The following is a 22,572-nucleotide window of genomic DNA, read 5'->3' as shown; positions in this document are numbered from 1 at the left end:
GTGACTATCAAGATCCATGGTTCTCCCTCCCTCATTCAACAAAACTTTACTAGGTTGTTGTGTTGACTAGAATGTGGGCAAGGTTGGTGAACATCGTGTTCACTGACATGGCGCCCAGTGTAGTGGCTGGCACATAGCAGGTGCTCATAAACATCTGTGGATGTCTGTGGATGCCCTGTAGGGGAGCCTGATAAGTCAGGGATGGAACCAGATCTACTGAATTGGAATCTCTGGTGACAGGAGCCAGGTGACTGTCACGGCCTCCAGAGGTTGAGATCCACAGCTGCAGTGTCTGAATAAAGCATTCGCCAATCATCAGAAGGGAGAGATGCTGCTGATGTTTTCATTTTCGAGCACTTGTTGGTAGAGACTAAAATAGTCAAGTCAAATACTGTAGGTTCATTTTACTGTAGCCATTTCCAAGGAGCCCGGAGAGCTCTGGCTTTGTGCTGGCATGCATGGGGCTCACTTTTACCGCTCTTGAGGGGAGGCAAGGCCAATAAAAAGGAGAGCAGGTAGCAGTGGAGACACATGAAGTCCAAGTTTGGCAGTATTATTGCCCTTCACTTAGAAGTCATAAAAGAAGAAATGTGCCACCGTCTCCGCTTCCCTGGGTGGTTAGATGCTGTGAGGTGTCTCGCACTCTCTCATAGGGCTCTGTGGCTTGGACCGGGTGCAGACCTGGGCTCCGAGCTCAGCTGTGTCACTAGCTGCTTGGTTTCCAGCTAATCACTTTAACCTCTTTAAGCTTTAGTTTCCTCAGTTATAAAATGGACATCATGATTCACCCTACTGAGGGTTGTTGCAAGGATTAGACATGACACAAACTCAGACGTCTGGCACACGCTCCACATAAAAAAGCTGGGAGGTTTTGGCTGAGACTTAGAAACTACTAGCATATCTGGGTTGGGGGTTCTGCAGAGTTGCTCCTTCATTGCCCAGGTAGGAGTGCATTCAGAGAGGGTGGGGATGGCATCAGAACATCTAGTACCTTGGGTTCCTGAAGGGTTGTTTTGTTTTGTTTTTTTTTGACACAGGGACTCACTGTTTAGCCCAGGCTGGCCTTGAATTTATTATCTTCCTGTCTTGGCTTCCCAAATGCTGGGATTACAACTGTGTACTACCATATTGGGCGCTTGAAGGCTTTTAATCTCAAACAAGAACTTCACGTTCTTGCAAGAACTAGAGAGGATTACATGGCTAGACTGTGGGTGGCCTGAGAGGAAGAACTCCCTGGGGACAAGACACTTTAAAAAGGAAGCTAGGTACTTCAGGAGAGGGACCTCTCACCTAAGTTTCTTCCCAGCTAGAAGCCTGTTCTGAGGATACACAGATTAGTGAGAAAGTCCCTGAGACTGGCAACATACGGCTTTTCTTCCAACGTTGGAGTTTTAAAAATGAAAAGGCCTCTGGGTGGGTACTCTTGAGGCTTTCCTTGGCAAGGCACAGAATGCACTGCAGCTCTATAAGGCCATGGCTAGAAATGGCTGGCATGGGGAACCCTTCAAATGTGGCCTCTGGGCTATGTAGATCAGTGACACCAGTCAAGGGCCGAGCTGAATAGGAACAGCTCTGGAAACCATCCCACAAGACTTTGACTCTGGTGTCCAGCAGCAGAAAGATGGGGCCTTGAGAGTGTTCAAGTCCCCTGTGCTAAAGTGGATGATGATGGTGATACCACGTGATCTATTTTACATGTACTGTTTCACTCAGTCCTTGTAAAGCCTACATAGCAGCACCATGGCAATTCCCATTTTTACAGATGAGGAAACTGAGGCTCAGAGAGATTAAGCAAGTGACCCTTTTACTTTTAAGTAACAGAATAGCACATAGATAGTTTGCACCCGGATTTAAATCTAAATGTATTGGCATTCAGAGTAGCTAGCAGTCTATAGATGCTGGAAGGAAGGTGAGTCAAGGTATTGCCTGCAAGGGATATATATATATATATATATACATAATTATATAAATATATAAATATGTATATATATATATATATATATAAATAATTTATATAAATAAATAAATAAATAAACATATATTTTTTTCCCTCCCCATTTTCACAAATGAGGAAATAGTGGAGCAATGAGCTTAGCATTTTTCTGCCTCAGTCAGACACTGTGCTTGAGCCCTTTACATATGTGATCTCTTCAATTATCATAACATCCCTAGGTAGTTAAGTAATTTCACTGTTCCCATTTGTATAGATAAGGACACCAAGGCCTAAGTGACTTGCTTGGGTTCAAAACCAGGAGTTGTGATTCATTCCCTGAGTTGCCCAATACTGGGACCAGAACCCAGGACTCCTGACTCCCAAACTAGGGCTCTGGGGCTAGATGCTCTGTTTGGCATGCATTGTTCCTTAAAAGCGTGTTGGCCTTAAGCCCAAAGAGTGAAATCACACCCTGCGGTTCTGGGAACCTCAGACTGGAAAAGGAACCTCTCTCTGCTGCTCAAGTCTGAGCAGGTGTGCTGGGGACTCTGTTTTCTCCACTGGCTGGCAGGGCAGGGTGGGGCAGCCCTCTGTAGCACCGGGTGGGAGGAAGGCAGAAGGCAGGAGTGCCCAATAAAACAGTCCTAAATCTTCCCGCCTTCTTGCCTCTATCCAGGCCTCACCCTTTTCTCCTGCCTGGCAAACAACAGGACATGGTGAGAGTTCAAGGTTGGAGTCAGGAGGCTGAGTTCTGGTTCTGGTTCAGGCACTCATCTGTTTGCACCCTTGACTGTCAGTTTTCTCGTCTGGACAGTGTGTGTGGTGTGGGCAGGTGGGGTGAAGATCAACATTCTCCAGGTTTTTTCAGCTAATGCATGATTTATTAAACACCTACTATGCCCTGGAGATACAGAAAAAGCAAAAGCAAATTCAGGCCCTGCTTTCATGGGGCTTAGACTCTAGTAAGGAAATTTAAAGATTAAATGGCAGCTGACCCGTTTTAGTGCCAAGGTTGCCCAGGCGAGGGGTGAGAGGATAGCAAATGGGTTGGTCGTTGGAAGGGTGGTGGGGAAGGATGCCCTGAAGAAGCCGTTATTAGGTGAATGGCTACTGTGCATTAGAGGACCCTTAGGAGAAGATTTCATCCCAGGACCCGGGAGGCCAGTGGACCTGGGGAGTCTGGTAGGAGTCCAGCCAATTATTCCCCCACTCCCGGGGGAGGTTATTGGGTGGCGCTGGGAGACAGGGATTAGACAGGTTTAGAAGAATATTGTCAATGCATCTTTCAAAGAAAACATAAGAAGGCCACCTGCTCTGAGGAGCCTTCCCTGATTTCTCCGACGCTGACCTGTGTATTTCTCCCTCCCTCTCTAGCCTTGCAGCCTGGATAGGGAAACTCAGGACCCGGGAGCTTTCTCTTCTTGCTACTGAAGCACGCTGCAACTTCAAACGAGGTTCTACGCCTCCAGGAGCCTCAGTTTCCCTAGCTGTATAGAAGCAGGTTGCCTCGCAGGGCCCGCCCAACGCTAACGCAACGTGATTCGCTCTGGCATAAGCGGGGGGCTGCCCGCATTGCTGCGCAGGAATCGCGCTGCTGGCTGGGGCACCGCCACCTGGCTGCCAGCGCTTTCCTCCTTGCTGGGGGCTGCGGGCCCGGGTCGCGGCGCCAGACGCTGTGCAGGAAAGTGGGGGTGCGACCCCCCGGCTGGCGCGGGCGCCCCGCGGCCCCGCCCCCGCAGCCAGCGGCCCTGCGGCAGCCGGGGGCCCGAGCTCCGCCCTCCGCCGGCCTCGCCGCCTCCTCCCTCCTCCCTCGCTCGCTCCCTCCCCCGGGCCGGCTCGGCGCTGACTCCGCCGCACGCTGCAGCCGCGGCTGGAAGATGGCGGGGAACGACTGCGGCGCGCTGCTAGACGAAGAGCTCTCCTCCTTCTTCCTCAACTATCTCACTGACACGCAGGTACGGCCGGCAGTGGCCGCGGGCCCGGGGCCAGGGTGCTGAGCTGCGGGGCTGCAGTCGCAGCTGCGGAGGCCGGGACGCAGCCGTGGGTGCACTGGGGAGATCAGGGGTTCCGGGCTGCAGAGCCCCCCTTCCACGCGCCTTTCAATGCGCTCCGTTACTGGGCTGGGTTGCCGGAGGACCCCGGCGCGTGCTGGAGCAGAGGGGCGCACGGCCGCTGGGGAGGGTCTGATGTGGGCTACCTGGAGTCAGGCGACCCCCCGCGAGCAGAGCTGGGGGTACGGCTCTTCCTTGGGGAAGTGGAGCCACGCCAAGGTATGGGGGACCCTCATGCTGGCGCTGGGTGCTGTAGGTGCGCCCTCAGCGCCCGGCACTTGCTGCCGTACTTTCACGTGGACTTGTGGCCGCGGTACCGGCGCCTGCCCCCATCCCCGGAATCTCCTGGTCCTTCAGCCTCCGGTCCCCCCAAGTGTTGCTGTGGGCCCCTTGCAGCTCCCCACCCGCGCCCGCAGCGCTGAGTTTCCTGTCAGTTGCCGGCTTGGGGTATAGGGGTTTGCGGGGCACGTGGACATGCGGGCGGAGATAGCGCCTTCCTGGTTTCGTTATCCGGAGGAGCCCCCCCCCCCACCTCATGGGAAAAGCAAGACAGGATGGGGGTCGGAGGACTGTCTGGGGGTGCCTGGGTCCCCTTGCGGTGCGCGGCCCCGGCGCGCGCTCCACTATACTGTGGGGGAAGGGAGGCGAGGCGGCGTCCCGGGTTCTGGCTGTGCCTGGGAGCCCCACCGGCGACACGCGCGTGACAGGAGAGGTACTCTGGTGTCCGAATGAGGGGTGAGGCGAGGAAACTGGTGGCTTGGAGACCGGGAGAGGGGTGCTCTTGTACAAGCAGTTACCTAAAATGCCTGCACAAGGTGTGCGCGCCCCCCACCCCTTACCCCAGTTCTCCACCCCATGCCTGTTGCAAGCATAAAGTTTGGCTCCAGAGTTAGGGCTTTTTCACCCGGCGCCCAGCTGCGGGTTACTGGGAGGCTGAGCGATGCGGCGCAACCTTGGAGAAGACCCCGGTTGCGGGAACACGCCTGGGCGCGGAGAGCAGCCGCCGGGCGGAACCTGGGGCTGGTTTGGTACCTGGAGTGGGAGCGCCGGTGCCGGCCCGTTTTGCATAACACTGGAAGGGAGGGGGAAGGCGGAGGGGGGCCGGGAGGTGGGAGGAGAGAGGGAAACTTTGCTTCTTGTAATAATCTGCCAGTCTTTGGGCGGTAGCAGCTGTCATGGGACCGGGTGGGCGGGGAGAGGCTTGCAAGCTGACTCCTTGCGGTGAGACGCGATTTGGAGGGGGACGCAGCAGCCGAGACGTTCAGCTCCGGGAAGACTCTGGGTGGCGACTTCAGGCTGGCCACTGGGACACAGCGGCGTGGCGGTGTGTCGCCGAGCGGAAGCCCGCCACGAACGGGAGACAACCGGTCCTAGCCCTCGGGCAGACGCCGCTGCGTCGGGGAGCTGCGGGGCCGTGGGGTCTGTGGCAGGCGCTCTCGGGTGGGTTCGCGACCGACACCCAAGGGGCTGATGGCTTGTGATCGCGCTTCTCCAGGTCGGGGGGCAGTGTTTGATGAGCGGGCTGCGCGCGCGAGTGTGTGTGTGTGTGTGTGCACACGCCGCGCGCGCCGAGCGCGTACCTTTACCTCTGACGAAACTGCAGTGGAGCTCCGGCCGCCGTCGCTGGGTTCCGTCACACGCCCGACACTTGTATCTACGCCGAAGGCAGATCCTAGCCTCAGCACTCCGTGGCCGATAGCCTAGGACTACGAGGACTGGGTTGGAGGTGGCTAGAGTGTCCCCTCCGAAAACACTGCCCCCAGATCTCGCTGTTGAATGGAGTCGTCTGCAAACCTCTACACTGAGAAGCCAGGGAAGCCTGAAATAGCCAGGGAGACTTCGTCAGGGATCTCATACCAAGAATTGTCTGCTCTGGACATGACCTGGGTTTTAACTCTTATCTTCAGTGTTTGGCTCACCAATAATTATTATTTTCCCTTTTAGCCGCCAACTTAGCCTACTCAGTGGGAAGATTTCACCCAAGGAAACTAGAAAATTGGGTAATTAGGTGTCAGCTGAAGCAGTGCGGTGAAAGTTAATCTGGGAAGTTTGCTTTTTTTTTTTTAACTTTAACCACGTGACAGGCGGAAGATCTCTTGGTGATCTTTGCCGGCCCAACTTGGGAAATGTAATTGATAGGAGAGCTTTGCAGCCACCCCTAGAAGGCTTAGAGAGCCCAGCCGGAAGAGGACCTGGGCGGGTCATCGCCTGCCTCCTCTTTTTACAGTTGGGGAAGAGGCTTCGAGGGGTTGAGCGGCTTGTACAGGACCACTCAGCCAGCGGGTGACAGAGCCGCCCAGGGCTCCTGACTCCAGGTCCTGTGTGTTACCTTGAAATAGCACTGGACTTGGAGTCAGAAGGCCTGAGTGGAGTCACCTTCCCCACTCTCTGGCTGAGTGACCCTGAAGCAAGCCATTTTAACTCTTGGAGCCTGGTTCCTCCATCTGTCAAATGGGGCTGGTGGTGGTGGCCAGCGAAGCTGAAGGCCTGGTGGTGGGGGTGAGCATTGTTTGCATGTGAGATGTCTGTTCCTGCAGTCCCCTTTTCCCCCCACAGCCCTTCCCTGACCTTCCTCTCCTCCATTCCTCCCCTGGAGAGTGGTGGGGAAAGTGGATTGTCTCTGTCCAAAAGATTTTTGTCGTCTTTGGTGGTTAACCCAGGGTTAGATTAGAGAGAGTTAACTTTTACCCACTGGGGCCAAAGTACAGAAATTTAGCAGAATGAGGATTGTGAAAGTTTCTTGGAAAGGTTTGAAGAGTGTAGCCTAAAGGACTTTGGGTTGCTTTTACCTTTGTTTAGGCCGTGCCCCTGGCCTGCAGTCCCCTTGTCCACCCATCCTGCATGGCTTTCTCAAGAAGGTATTTCTGCCCAGTTTGCCCTGCTTTGTCTCCCAGTATTCATTGTCTGTTATACTTTATGTGTAAGACCTGTGTCCAGTAAGATTCTAAAAGCTAGAGTTGTGCCTTTTCTTTCTTTGTGCCTGCCTGGCACCTGTCAGCATGCTGAGCTGTGTTCCTGTGCTCAGTCCTTGGCTAGGCACAGGGATGACAGACAGGGGTACAGCTGGGCCCTGCCAAGCAGAAGCTCCCAGGCCGGCAGGAGAGACAGCTGGGCATCAAGTGTAGCAAGAGAGGAATGCACAGGGCTGCAGCTGTGGCAAAAGCTGAGGCTCCAGAGACCACACAGTAAGCCCACCATAAATAAGGGCTGTTTGAAGTTACTTGAGTGCTTGGGGCATCAGTCATGCATGCCCAAAATGTCAGAGATGGTCAGAGCTGGGTAAATCATCTAGTCTATACCCTTATTTAAAAACAATTATAGAATTGGTAGAAAATGCTGCCAAGCATTATGAAAAAAATAAAAAATATGTATTATCCAAAGATAGGTTTCATATAAAGTTCAAAACTTTTTCCTTTCTTAATCATATAGATCACTTCTTTTAAAAACAAATGGATTTGTTCTGTGTGTACGAATTTGTAACTTGGAGTCATGCTATAACCTGCTCTTTTTTCTCCTTCAAACAATGTGCCATGAACATTTTAGCCGTCAATTAATATTCTACTTGATATCTTAATGTCTTTGTGGTTGTATATATTTCACTGAGGGTTGGACCAGGATCAGTCTCTTATTGTTAGTCATTGAAGTTGTTTGCAGTCTTTTCTTGCTATTGTAAGCAATGCTGAAATGAATATTTTTGTGCATATGTATTTTTTCCTTCATTTAAATTACTGAAAGTGAAATTGTTCCATCAAAGGAACTATGCAGGTATATTTGGTAAACATTTCTGGGTTGCCGTCTAAAAAGATCGTACTAATTCCCACACCAGTGTTGTGTGGGAACGCCTGGTTCCCCATACCCAGATAACTCATGGTATTTTCATTTTTACCAGTTTGTTCATCAATAAATTTTGCCACCCTTATTGTTTTCATGTGTATTTCTTTGCTTGTGATGCTGAACTTTTTTTTCCACAGGATCACTGTGGTTCTAGTCTGTGCAATGCCATGTTCGTGAACTTGGCTTGTTTTGTAATTGGTATCCTGTGCCCTCATTGTTGTAAAGCTAGAACTGAGGATCCAGAGGGACCCCAGCCAAATGGGGAATGAGAAAATGATTCAAAGTCCTAGTGTTTCCTTGCTAGGGCTGGAATAACTTCCTCTACAGCCCTTGAAGCCAGGGCCAACTCCTTCCTAAGTCAGAGTCTTAGCCCTGTGCAGGAGCAAGTGGAAGTGTAGCCCTGGCAGGATGCATTGCCCACCTTTCACCTGCATGAGACAGGGGTGTAATTTCTTCACCTGAGTTCAGATGGGGACATGTTCCACAGAGGCCTTGGCTTCACTTTCCCTGGCCTGCCTGGCTGGTGCTAACGATTAGGATGCCTATGAAACCCAGGAAAGGCAATGACCTAGCAGCTGGGCCCTGGGCTCATATTTCCCCTTGCCTTGGGCCTCATCTCCCCAGCAGGTGCAGGCCAGCCAGAAGCTCCATTCTGCTACCATATGAGTCATCCTTTTCCTTCTCTTTCTAAAATAATAGAAGGAATACTGGCTTGAGTTAGAAGCAGCTTTGCAAATGGGGCCTTGGGCTTGGAAGTGAGGTCACGACAAGAGCACTGCAGTGCTAACAACTGTCTTCACCATCATCATCTGGCATTTACAGAGCATCCTCTAGATCCTGTGCACTCTGCTGAACCTTCTGTTTGTACTATCACTTTTTGTCCTCACCAAGGTCCTGTACAGTACAGGTGCTGTTTTACAGTTTGACAGATTTCACAGTTTCTGAGAAGTCACTTGCTGAAGACTACCTTGTCTACACTGCCTTGGAGAAAGTGAAGAGCCAGGGTTAGAGGGTGACATACCCACGCCACCTGATTCTAAGCTCCCTGAATCAGGGATTATACTCTGTTTAAGGTCATCATTGCTTCTCCTATACCTTGAGCAAATGAAGACACATTGTGTACAGAGATGACAGAACTATAAAGTCCTGCTTCTCTAGACCTCAGTTTCTTAATCTGTGAAATGGGGTGAATAGGCCCTAATTTTTAGGATTGAGAATGAAATAATATAATCTGTGAAAAATGAGCATTGATCTGCTGCCTATAAAACTTGAAATTTTCTCTCTGAGGTACTTTAGAAAGATAGGATTAAGTCTAGAGCTAACTCCTGTACATGTAATCATTTTTTTTATGTAAAAAAGAGAAGCATAATTCTTAGCAAGCAAGAGTAGATGGAAGCCAAATCTAGTCATTTGGAAGAGAATGTGCAAGGCCAGTTCATGTCTGTCCTCCACCCAGGTGTTTTAAATGTCTAACATCCATGGATACTCAATTGATACAGAATCGTTTGGGTTGGATGGGCCCCTCTGTTTTCTCCCCTTCTTCTGGCCTAGATTCTTGTCCCATTCACAACTGAATTCTGTCAGCTACCACCAAACAGGTCTTTGCTATGGTAGACATTGCCTCCCACCATTTGTGCTTGGCTTTGATGGCAGATAGATACATATCTTGGAGGAGTACATATTTAATGTCACTTCCTCACATAACATTCGGGTACTTTTTTAAAAAATGACCTTATTATTTTTTTTTGGAGCAAGTTTAGGTTGCAACAAAATTGAGAGGAGGGTATAGAGATTTCCCATATAAGCCTGACCCCAGCTTGCACCGCCTCCCCCATTATCAGTTCTCCCCACCCACCCTCTAGAGTGATCCATTTGTTATGGGTGATGAACCTGCGTGGGCACCATTACCACCGGAGCCCAGATTCACAGCGGGTTTGCTCTTGCTGTTGCACATTCTGTGGGTTCATTGTCCTCCTTTATAGTATCACACACAGTAGGTTCACTGCTCTGAAAATCCGCTGGGCTCCACCTAGTCATCTTTCCTTCCCTTGCTCCCAGTAACCACTGGTCTTGTTAACCGTGTCCATGGTTTTGCCTTTTCTAGAATGTCATATAGCTGGAATCACACGGCATGTAACCCTTTCAGATAGGCTTCTTTCACTTAGTAATATGCATTTAAGTTTACTTCATGTCTTTTCAGGCTAGATGGCTCCCCAGTACTTTTAAATTAAAGCCCAAATTTTAAACATGATGTTCAAGAGCCTTCTGATACTTGAATTTGAAGAGTTAGGCCCTTGACTTTATCCTAAGTTGTCTGAGTTTTAAATCAGGGCTCTCAGGGCTGGTAGAATGATTCAAGTGGTAGAGCATCTGCCCAGCGAGCACAAGACCCTGAGTTCAAACCCCACTACCACCAAGAGTGACAACAAAAATGGTATCTTTAAATCAAGGCTCCCTCACTAACTAATGGTGTGACCATAAACAATGTCTTAACCTCCCTGACCCCAGTTGGTTCATACTCAAAATTGGGGGTAATAACAGTATGCTCTTCTAAGGCTCACTCTGGAAGGTGCTGTAAATTTTCCTCCTGGACTTACCTGTTTGCAGTCTGTTTCCACCATTTCTACTATTCATTCTGCGAGAGTCAGTTTTCCTGCATCATTGCAGACATGCCCTCTTCTCATCCCCAGGGCCAACTGCTCCAGCCAGTGTTTCAGAGTGCAGGGCCGGCAGAACATTCTGGAATCACCTCCATTGGACCCGAGTCCTGCTTCTGCAATTTGCCAATTGTGAGACCTCTGTGGGTCCGGTCACTCTGCCTGCACACAGCGAGCACCAAATGCTAGATACATCTGTTCTCATGTAGGTCATGTAAGTGCTATTTAGGAAATCAGTCAAGGATGTGAAACTCCATGAGGGCAAAAATTTTTGTCCATTTCATTCACCATTTTTCGTCCACCAAGAATAGGCAAGTGCCTAGAACACAGTAGACATTTATTTAATCAGTCCTCACTGAGTGAATGCTCACACTTTCTCATTTTGTTTCTGCAGTTTGAGAGGGGTGGGCTAGTAACTATGGGATGGCCACCACCCTCCTTGTCATTTTAATGTCTTCATGGCCTACCTGACTTTTAAGACTGCTTGAAAGCCTGTCTTCCCTGGACAGCTGTTTAAGCTGGTCATCCTGCCTCTTCTTGCCTGCAGGGTGCTTTTTACTGTCCTGGGGGAGTATGGGAGCTCTTTAGGTCCTGCAGCAGGACTGAAGGCTCTGGGAGGGCTGGTGAGAAAGAACTGTAATTTTCCTCCCAGACCATCATTGCGATTGCCCATGATGAAGACTTAGTTGAGGCAGTGCCTGTAAGTGTCTAGAAATGTTCAGTTGATGGTTTATAGTCAACTGTCATGCCCCTGTTGCACAGCTCCCAGTGTTACCAACTCAGATGTTACCTTTTGTTCCATCTGTCCACACAACACATCATTTCATCCAAGGGCATCTGTGTCTGTGAAGAGACTTGAGACTGTGGCCTGGGTTTCTACCAGTGACCGTGAGAGGTTGGTTTTATTCTCCATTTTGTAAGGGCCCTGAGAGAGCATCAGATCTACCTGCCTTTCTCAGAAGACAGGGCACTGAGGTGCCAGGGAGGCCCGGGCTTCTGACTCCCTGACCAGTTCTTGGCCAGCACCAGGACTTGGAGGGTGAGGGAGATCAGGGTATATAGTCCTCTGAAGTCCTCTGAGAAACACTATTGTCCAGAGTGACTGGGCTTTGGGTGGCCTTTGGACCCTGGGGTGGGATCCACCAATACTACTGGTTGCATTTTCTTCCTGCTGTCACATTCCTCAGGACTCCAGCTGCACCCCTTTCATTTGAACATTTCCCCCCCAGTTGCTCCCCTCCATCATGGATAGGAGACTGTAGGGTGTGTGTGTGTGTGTGTGTGTGTGTGTGTGTGGCAGGGGGTGTTTGGGAGTGGTCCACAGCCTGGTTCACAGAGCTCAGAGAGGAGAAGCCTGGCCTGAGGTCACCCACTGGGCTGGGCACAGGGCCTGTAGGCTCATGGTGGCAGCCTGACTTCTGGGCTCAGCCCTGCTCTTTCCTTAGGACGGAGAGAGTTGCCACCCCACCCTAGGGTAGTAGACCAGAGAGACTTTTACAAATGTGAGGGCAAAGTCATTGATGAATTATCCCCAAAGGCCTTGCAATTACCACTGGGTGTTGTACTAAGAAAACAAACATTTGCTCTAATTGTTTAGGTGGCAGAGGTCTTAGAGTCTGGGGTTGGGCTGTGTTTAGGGTAAGCTGTGGCCTTGGGCAGGAGTTCCTTGTACCTTGGCATTTTCATCTACAAAGTGGAGCTGATAATAGCACAGATTTGAAAGGGATTCAGTTCCTCTGGAGTGTAGAAATGTTCAATCAATAGTAGCTCTCAGTATTAAGAAGAGACAAGTGTAATTTGTTTTTTGACCTTGAGTTTAGGTCCATGATCCTGCCTAGCCCTGGGGTGCCTCTGTCTTAGTATTTTGGTTTTTTTCTCCCCCTGTATTTCTGGGAGAGCTGAAGGAATCCCTCTTGTCTTAGCAACTGTTGCAATACTGACTTAGAAAACCAAATCCAGCTAGGTGCCACTTGAAGAGAGGTGAAGAAATAATAAGGAGCGTACTATGTTTTACATCAGGTTGTACTACTTATTAGTGTGACCTTGAGCAAGTGTCTTGATCTCTGGTCTTCATTTTATATGTGAAGTTGAGGATAATAATTGTAAGTGCATGCTCTCTCTCTCTGGTGGGACTGGGGTTTGAACTCAGGGCTTTGCACTTGCAAAGCAGGAGCTCTACCACTTGAGCCACATCTCCAGTCAATTTTTGCTCTGGTTATTTTGGAGATGCGATCTTGTGAACTATTTGCCTGGCTTGCCTCACCTGCGATCTTCCTGATCTCAGCCTCTCAAGTAGTAGGATTGTAGGCATGATCACCGGTTCCTGGTACCATATGCTGTCTTAGGCTAACTGAAGGTAACTGCAGAAGATACGGAAGGTTTGCAGCAGTGCCTGGCCTACAGTAAGCACTGGGTAAATGCTAGTCACTATGATGATGACAGTGATGGTGGTGTAAAATAGAAAATACACAAATGTCAACTTGAGCTTTCTGGGAATTGGAAGTACCTTAGGGACCATCTTGCTTACTGTTCTTATCTTGAAATCAGGAAACAGCCTGGGAATAAATGAGGGGAGGCCTCCAGATCACTCAGCAGGGCCAAGATAGGACCCTCAGCTGTTCTCTGTCTGCCAGGGCTGGCTCTGTGTAGCAGGGACTCCAGTGTCTGGGACCCACTGTCTGGGCACTCAGCCGGGTGAGCCCTGCTTGGCTGAGATGGATGCTCTCCGACAGCTCTGCAGCCATATTTTTTCCTTGTGATCGCCTGGCAGAACACAGTCATTTAGCAGAGGGTGAAGGAAGAGATGTTAGAAAACCAGGCCCTGAGCCCACGAGTTACTCCCTGATGTTGCCATGGCAAACAGCCTTGGCAACGTGGCTGCTCGCGCCTTTATTTCTGGTCTCAGGCTCTTTATGGGGAAGCATGACCCAGAACACTGGGGAGGGCCCTGCCCTGGCTCCTTGGCACTGAGGATGACCTGGCTTTCATGTGGCTAGGGATCCCAGGCCACAGCAGTCTCAGTTCAAAACATCTGCAGCCCACCCTGCATGACCTGCAGATGCAGACTCCTGGATATGGCAGTCAAAGTCTCAATGCCCATCCATCCAGCTCTCCATCTATTTGTCAACTACTTCTTGTGAGACCATGCATGCCACACTGTGCCTTCTGCAGTAAGGGCTAAATAATGTGACATTCCTAGTGTAAACTCCAGCATCTGGCCTCATCTTCAACTGTTTTTTTCAAGAACAGTGAGGAGGGGAGGAGGACTGGTTCAGCTGGTCACTAACCCTTTCAAGAAATTGCTTTGCTAGACCCTGTGCTGGGTTCTTCACAGGGACATCATGTGTAACCCAGAGGAACCCCATGAAGCTGTCCCCACTGTCAACCCCATTTCACAATCAGGTAGGCTGAGGCTGAACCCGGAGTTTGTGGCACTGGTACAGTTCTGCAGTTCCCCCCCTGGACCAGGCAGCCCCTTGGCTTCTCTCTCAAGGGGTCTGTTTCTTCCTCATTCTTCCTCCTCACTCCCTGCATCTTCACCCACATCTTTCAAGGCCAAGCTGAAGTGCCACCTTCTCTAATGCCCCTCTCAGAAGTGCCCCCATTTGCCCTGTGATCCCCTAGTCTTACACTTTGCATTCCTTGCTTTTACTCTGTATTGTCACCCTGGTGAGTTTTGTTTGTTTTTTTTGGGTGGTACTAGGAGTTGAACTCAGGGCTTCCTACTTCCTAGGCAGGTGCTCTACTACTTGAGAGCAGCCCTTTTTGCTCTGGTTATTTTAGGGATAAGGTTTCACTTTTTGCCCAGGCCAGCCTTGACTACAATCCTCTTTTTTTTTAATACTTCCTGCCATAGCTGGTAGTTGGGATGACAGGTATATACCTCTGCACCCAGGTATTGGTTGAGATGGGGTCTCGCGAACTAGTCTGAAATCAGTCCTCCTGACCATATAGTTAGGATTATAGGCATGAGCCACCAGTGCGCCTGACCCTAGTGAGTCTTTGTTTTGTTGGGTTTTTTTTTTTTTTTTGGTGCTGGGGATTGAACCCAGGGCCACCCATATGCTAAGCAGGTGCTCTATCACTGAGCTGCACCCCTAGCCCAGTCCTGGTGAGTTTATATCTGCCCTCCAGCTACCCCAGAACACCAGAGGTGGGGAGCCTGACTAATGGGTAGAGCTTTGAACGTCCTGATGGAGAGTTTGACTGCAGGTAGGGAGGAGCCAGCAAAGGGCTTCCACTATTGCAGTCATCATTAGCATTATTAATAGTAACCATGTAAAACTGCCAGCACTTAGAGACTGTTTGCTATATGCCAGCCCTAGGCTAGGACCTCCAGGTGCATTACCCTATGTAATCCTCAATTAGTCAGTGAGGTTGACATTGTGATGCAGGAGAAAGCAGGCTTAGAGAATTGTAGTGACTTCCCTCAAGTACCTGGGAAGGCAGCCACAGGGCTAGAATATGAACCCAGGTCTGCCTGCTTTAAAGCACGTGGTCTGACCACCGCAGCATGGCTGATTCTGCTGGGTACATAGAAAGCACTGGAATATAACTGGAAGCATCAGAGATATAGCTTGGGTGGTCTGCCCTTGGTTGGTGGAAGCGATCTGGATATGGGAGAAGAGCTGCCAGCTGAGATGGGGGTGCAGAAAGGGATTTGGTCTGCAGGATGATTTCTAGGGGGAAGATATCTGTTTATTTAGGGCCTAGGTACCAGGGGTGTCCGCATCGTTGGCTTTCCCTGATCCTGGTTAAGTGCACAACTGTGGCCTCTGCTTGCTGTGACCTTTCTTTGTGTGTTTCCTCTTTGATGTTCTCTTCTTGATCCTGTCAGAACTGGGGCTCCACAAAGTAAAGGGACATGGCAAACCTTCTTGCCATTAAATCTTCCTATGCCTTCATGGTGCCTGGCACACCATCAGCCCTCAATAAGTGCTTGTTGAATGACTCAGTGGGTGAACAAATGCTGTATGATTTTTCAGAAAATTCACCTAACATTTGCCTGGCCCCAGAGGCCCCATTTCTGTGCTTGGAACTGTGCTGAGATAGTGTGAGAGGTACGGGGTCTTGTACCTGCCCCCACCAGAGGCCAACTGCCCTGTCACCAAGATGAGCCTGCACACAGAGGAATCAAAGGCCCGTGCGAATGCACCTCCAGAGGGTGGGTCTTGGTGGAATGCTAAACCACTGTTTGGAATCCAGCCTGTTACGGGGATTGCTCTGGTGTGTGTGAGGGAGGGGCTCAGAGCTTCAGAAATCTCAGAAACTCAGAGAGATATCTGGTCCCATGTCCCCACATTTTAAGGAGCTGAAGCCAGCTCCTTACACAAGGCCTCAAGCTCACTGTCCAGCTGCTTATTCCAGAAGGATAGGGCAGGCCGGCCTCCACTCAGGAGAAACAAAGAGAGACCCAAAGAGATGAAGGGATAGGGGAGAACTTGGGGACCAGTGGCCTTAGTCTCCAGCCTAAGAGGATTAACTCCATGCTCTCACTTTTTCCTGGCTGGGAATCCCCTCATGTTATCCACCTCTCACCCAACTTAAGGACAAAGTTACTCTAAGTTTACACACAGGTTTTATGAGTTTGGGTCATGTCCAGGCCTCATGACATTAGAGGCAGTGAATCTGTCCTGCAGGTGTATGTCTGTATGGGCCTGGGGTGAAGGGTGGGGATTTACTAGAGGCAGATGGTTGACAGGAGCAATCGGGCCATTTAGTGAGGGAGTAAGAGGGCCCAACACCCCCTCCTTCCTGAAAATGTTACTATATTCAGTAACAAGAAAGTGCTAGCTAATTGGTCATAAAGACAATTATTATCTCTGAGGAGAGGCCTATTCTGTTCAGTGTCTCTGAGAAGTAAAGAACAGTAAACTAGGAAGTCTAAAAAATGAAGCAGAAAAAATTTTAGCTTTCTAAGTTACTTATAAACTTTGCTTATTTTGAGCAAGCATTATTCTTTGATGGTGCCAGGTGAGTAAGGAATTAGATTAGCCATAAACCTTTCTTTGAAAGTTAATACAGTCTGAAAATGAGGCATTGCCTTCCAGCTCTCCAAGGCTGCAGGGAGCAAACACTGATTGGCCTCAACAGAGGGGGAACTTAGTGATTAATGGAGCTTGGGCCTCAGAGTCACTGTCTGGGTCAAACCTCAACTTCATGACTTTTTTAGCTGTGTGATTTAAGGAGTTAGACAGCTGCTCTGTGCTCTAGTTAGCCAGCTCCCAAATGACAATAATGATAGGACTTACCTTCCAGGCTCAGGAGAGCTAATCAGTGGTTCTCAACCATGAGTGCACATCAGAATCCACTATGTTGTGAAAAAACTCATAATTACACCTCTGGGGCCATCCCAGGCCTCTTGAACGAGAGTTTTTGTGCATTGGCCCTCTCTGATGTCCCAAAAAGTCAGATACTATTTGTAGAGTGTCTGGTAATAACTCTGTTGGTTGCTTCCCCCCTCTGTCTTTCCTGTTTCATTTTGGAGCACAGGGTAGCATTTAGTTTCCAAATGACCAGGGAACGGATAGAAAGCGCCTTACAGTGCCTGGGTAAAGCGGGGCGGCTTCCCTATCTGGCTTTTTTTTTTTTTTCACTTTCATATCAACTCTGTGTACTAAGCAAGAGGGGAGTGTTCCCATTTTACAGAAGGGGAAATGGAGGTCCAGAGGGTAGCTTGATCAAAGGCTGTGCTCTATCCTTAGGCACCATCTCCTCAGAGAGGCTTTCCCTGACACCTTCTGCTTATCCCACTGTCTGTCCCAGGTTTCTTTCTTTCTTGATGTGATCCTCTCGATCCTCCTGTTTATGCTTCCCATGTAGCTGGAGTTGCAGACATGCACCACCATGCCCAGCTTTTCATTGGTTGAGATGGGGGACTCATGGAACGCTTTTGGCTGGCTGGCCTCAGTTATTCTGCCTGCCTTCTGAGGATTGTAGGCGTGAGCCACGGCACCTGGCTGCTTCTTTCTTTAAGGCATGTGGCTCTCCAGGACACTCTGTTAAAGTGACCTTGGTTGCCTCTCACCTGTCTGGGCATGGAGGCTCTGCTGGACTGTGTGGCCTGTGTGGTGCCAGGGTGGCCCTTCGGCCTAGACTGGGGCCTAGCACACACTTGGCACTTACTGTTTCTTTTTTTCTTTTCATTTTTTTTTTTTTTGTGGCAAAATACACATAACATAAAATTTACCATCTTAGCTATTTTTGGTTTGCTTTCCTTTTCTTCTTTTTTTGGCAATGCCAGGGTTTCATCTTCTCTGTTTTTAAGTATTCAGTTCAGCAGCATTAAATGCATTCATAACACTGAACCACCATCACCATCCTGTCTCCATAATTCTTCATCTTAGAAAACTGAAACTTTATACCCACCAAGCAATAGCACCCCCCAACCCTGGCGGCCCACTTTCTGTCTGTGTGATCTGACTACTTCAGGTACCTCAAGTAAGTGGACTCGCACAGTATTTGTCCTTTTTATTTTTAAACGGACTTGTTTCACTTAGCGTAATGCCCTCAGAGTACATCCTGGTGGTAGCATGTTCCAGAACTTTTCCCCATTTTTAAGGCAGAATAATATTCCATTGGGTCATTTCCACGTTTGGGCTATTAGGGACACTTACAAGAACATGAGTAGAAAGATGCCTATGTTGGGATTGTGCTTTCAATCCTTGTGGGTGTAGACACAGGAACTGCTGAATCGTTTGGTAATTCTGTTTCCAGTTTTTGAGAAACTGCCATGAGGTTTTCTATGGCAGCTGTGCTATCCACATTGCACCAACAGAGTACAGGGTTCCAGTTTCTCCACAGGCTCACCAACACTTGCTGTTTTCTGGTCTTTGAGAGCAGCTATTCTAAAGGGGTCTGTTGTTTTGATTTGCATTGCCCTTGTGATTAGGCATCTTTTCGTATGCTTATTGGTCATTTGCATATCTTTGGAGAAATAGCTGTTCAAGCCATTGTTTGGGGTTCCTTTGCTTTTAGTCCTCTACTTGGGATATGAACTCCTTATCAGGTATATGGCTTGCAAATGTTTTCTCTCATTTAGTGGGTGGTCTTTTTATTCTATGGCCAGTGTCTTTTGGTTCATAAGATTTAAAAATTTTCACAAAGTGCAGCCTATCAGTTTTGGTGTTGTATCTAAGAATTCATTAAATCCAATGTCATGGAGGTTTTGCTTCCTGTTTGCTCCTGAGCATTCTGTACTTTTAGGTCTTGCATGTAGGACTTTGATCCATTTTGAGCTAATGTTTGTATAGGGTCCACTTCATTCATTTGCATCACTGGCTGGCTGGCTGAATGAAGGGATGAATGAATCAATCAATCCGTTTAGCTCTTAAGCCACACAGCCCCATGCTGAACTCTTTCTGCCCTCCCAACAGCCCCAGGAACATACTCCTGGTCTGTCTGGGAGAGAGTGGTGCTCTTTCGTTGATCAAGCCACTGAAGAGGCCTCTAGGCGGGGAAGACCAGCACCCTGCCTCAGAAATCGTGCCCCAGTGACCTGACACCACTTTCTCCCCGGGGTGAGGCAACAGCTCCTCCCTGTCCCGTGGGTGTGGCCTTGTACCTTCCCTGCAGAGCCCTGGGCCTCCAAAGCTCTCGCTCTTTGTCCTAGTGGCTGAGATGAGAGGCCACCTGGTACACATTTTCTGGTCCTGTCCCCCAGCAGGAATGTGGCAATTGCCCCCTGGAGCCAGTTGACCCCCCACCCCTCTTGGGGGCATGTGGGGATGGTGGGGGGCAGGCACCATAGTCAGTGAGCCTAGAGGACCTTCAGGGTGTCTTGGGTGGGGGCCCCTCTCTTTATAGCCAGAGCAGACCCAAGTTGGTGGCCAGATTGGTTGCTGAAGTTGTGAGGGGAGTGGGTGGGCTCAAGGATGAGATGAGAAGACAAGTAGGAGAGGGAGGGGGGTGCTTAGAGTCACCTCAGAAAGAGATGAAAACCCTCCTGGCTCAGGTGACCCATCCATAGAATTTCATCGAAGTAGTTTCAGACAATCTGAGGAAGAGCAGGCTGAACTGGTTGGTTCCTGGTGATGGGCACAACTAGGTTCTGGACTTGGAGGGTTGGTGGGAGGCCAGCTAGCACTAGAACAGAGCTCTGAGTGAGTGAGTCCAGAGCCTGGCAGTGGAATGACTTTGGATATGTTGCTTTCTCTGTTCGGGCCTCAGTTCCCTCTCCTGTGAAATGGGGTAACATCGGGCCCTTGAAAAGATGGACAGACGATGTATCAGGAGTATAGCCTGGTATCTGGGTGTTGTTATTATCTTTAATAATGACATTTGCCAGTGACCAGTGACTGGGTGGTCTGATGATTGTTTGGTGAAGGAAACCATGTGTTACAGAGCTATGGACAATTATTTGATACTTCTTTCTTTTTCTATCCACACAGTAGGCATTCTCTCTGGGCCAGAAGCTGAGATTGCAGATTTGAGCAAGCCCTGCTCCTTGCCTTGGAAACCTATCTGGACCACCCTGCAGGGCCGTTAGCTTAGACAGTGTCCAGACAAAAGGGTGTTGAAGAATGAGGAAAAGCTGTCTGACACGGTGAAGGGGTGTCCTAGAAAGGGAGTAGCCTGTCCTAAAGGGTAGCAGGTGGTATGGTTGGTGAATGAGCAGCCAGTGATGGCCCAGGAGACCAGAGCAGAGGACTGAAGCTTCCTGGAGGACTTTGGTGAGGGTGAAGTTCCTTCTGAGTAGGAACAGCAAGATTTCCAGTCCAGGAAACCAGCTGCAGGCTGCTCTGGAGAAGGGGAGAGAGGCTTGGGAAGTTGGAGAGTGAGGGTGACTTTGAGGATGACTTGGTTTTCCTGTACCTCACAGGCAGGATGCAATGAGTGTTGTCACCTGTGGTCCCACACAACTCTTCCCCAGGCTCTGGGCATGGAACGGAAGTCATAAAGGGATTTGCACAAGGATTGACAGGAAGGCTAGTGCACAAGTTCTTATTTGGAGTCATGACTGGAGTCTTTGTGCAATACAGCAGTAATTTCCATTGTGGCCTAGACCCTCGAGGTACCCGAGGGACAGGGAGGTTAGTTGCTTTATAGAGTAAACCTTCAATAAACTTAATGAGGATAATTATGACCCTAACAATTATTACCTACTGTTAGACCTTGTCGCATATCACTGTGGAATTCACACGAGTCATGTCACCCTGAGGTGACACTTCCACTGTACAGATAAAGTGACTTGCCCAGTTAGGTCACTGTTGCAGGAACTCAATGGGAATCTGGGAGTCAACCTCCAAGTCTGTCTGGTGAAGGGATGGTTTTTGACAGGGGCCTGTCAGCCATTCATGCCTAGGCCTTGTCTAGGCTGAATTCCCCCCATTATTTGGAATTCTTCTTGGAGCAATGATTCCCAGTCTCTTTGAAGTTGCAACATCCACTCACTGTGTGATTTTGCAACAGTTGTAACTGTGAAACTCCCCCAGAAAAATATTTCATTGTTTTCTCTTTAGTCATGAGTTAGGGAAGAGAAGATCTTTAGAGACTGTTGCTACTACTGGGAGATTAGAGCAGCATGGTGGGAACATGGTGCCTGGGGAGTCTGGAGGGAGGCCCAGGCTCTTTTTGCTGTGTGACCTTGGGCAAATCGTGCCCCCCTCTCTGGGCCTGAGTTCACGTATCTCTCTCATTTCTACCATTCTATGTCTCTTTAGAATGTCACAGGCCCAGTATTACAAAGCATGGGGGTTGTTTTCTGTGGTAAATGCTGTGTGGAGCAGGACTGCAAATATTGGACCCAGAGGGAGAAGATGACTTCCTGGAGGCAGATGGAGCCAGGGAACAGTCCCATCTTGGATGGGCAGAATGCTTTCTCTACATCCAGCTTGCAAAGTCAATTGCAGGTGTTTAATCCCCCAGCTTGTGTCCCCTTTTCCTGGTGATAGGTGCTGACTTCTTTTTGAACTGCAAATTGGAAGAAATTTGTCATGGGATCATGTGCCTTAAATGAGTGGGTTGGAAGGAGGAGAAGGTGGAGGAGGAACTCCAGGCAAGACGAGAATCCCCGCTTCCCAGCCTCCCCAGTGAATCATGGAACATTGGATAAGTCATTTATGGGGGTGGCAGAACTGGGTGAAAATTGGGAACTGTGAGCCAGATTTTTTTTTTTAAGGAACAAGTAATTCAAAATCCTGACAGATTATATATAATAAAATGATTTCTTCTTTTTTTTTTTATCCACAGTACATTTTGTCCATTTTGAATCACTTTTTAAAGATAAAGCTAATTGCCTTATCTTTTTTTCTCACTTTAGTTACAAAGTGTTTTCGTATAGGAAAGACAGTGTCAGTGAATTCTCAGGTGTCCTGGAGGCCTGCAGAGCTCCCCATGGATGCTTTTCAGGCTCAAGATGGCCATTCTTGGGTCCTGCCCCCCGGTGTCTTTCACACAGTGCTGCTTCTCGCTCCACTCTGAGGTCTGTAATTATTTAAAGAAAGCTCGCGTCAAGTGGAAAAAGAGTGACCATGCTTCCCATACCATGTGGCCAACAGGCAATTCAACACCGGAGCCACCTAACTCCCTCTGGCCCTCGATCGCTGCTGGATTGTGCAGCTGGTGGATTAGGTGACTGTGGGCTGATGGGCAGGTCCAAGTGAGCACAGTGGGAGCCTAGAAGACAGGATCTTTTTAAGTCCAGAGAGGCTGCTCTGAGCCTCACAAGCAAGTTAATGTAAAGCCATTTCATCAAATAAAAAAGGAATCTAAACACTGTGAAATTTAAGAGTTAAAAATTTTAGATTGCTAAAATTCAGACATTTGTTTAATTTTGCCATAGTTTAGCATTGATCCCAAAACTATTCTGGAGAAATCACTTCTTTCTTTAGATCCCTTATTTTATTTTACATTTTGGTTATCCTGTTCAACAAATGTTTTATATATATATATATATATATATTAGCGTTTAAAACCATGCTTAAAGTAGTATTTAGAAAATTTCCAGTGTTAGGGACCAACTTGTCAGAAAATGAGGCTGCCACTACCCCACAATCTCTTCTCCTTAGCAAATAGCCACTCTTAGTGGGTTGGTGTTTAAATGCCTCTCACCTGAATATGTGTATCTCTTTTATTTTATTTTTTAATAAGCTACTTT

General features: G+C 48.9%; 1 protein-coding gene across 2 annotated transcripts in view; it reads left to right on the top strand.

Moving 5' to 3' along the window:
- Positions 1–3,758: 3,758 nt before the first annotated feature.
- Positions 3,759–22,572, top strand: part of Ppargc1b (PPARG coactivator 1 beta) — a 105,444-nt gene continuing 86,630 nt past the window's right edge. For both annotated transcript variants that reach the window (XM_020158866.2, XM_020158865.2), the window contains exon 1: positions 3,759–3,888. In XM_020158866.2, coding sequence (XP_020014455.2) covers positions 3,811–3,888 — 78 coding nt within the window. In that variant the 5' untranslated portion in view covers positions 3,759–3,810. The remainder of the gene's footprint in view (positions 3,889–22,572) is intronic.

The sequence above is a fragment of the Castor canadensis genome, chromosome 6 (assembly GCF_047511655.1).
Source record: "Castor canadensis chromosome 6, mCasCan1.hap1v2, whole genome shotgun sequence".
In the NCBI taxonomy this organism is placed as follows: domain Eukaryota; kingdom Metazoa; phylum Chordata; class Mammalia; order Rodentia; family Castoridae; genus Castor; species Castor canadensis.
The sequence above is the reverse complement of the archived record's forward strand: the minus strand, read 5'-3'. Positions and strand labels throughout refer to the sequence as shown.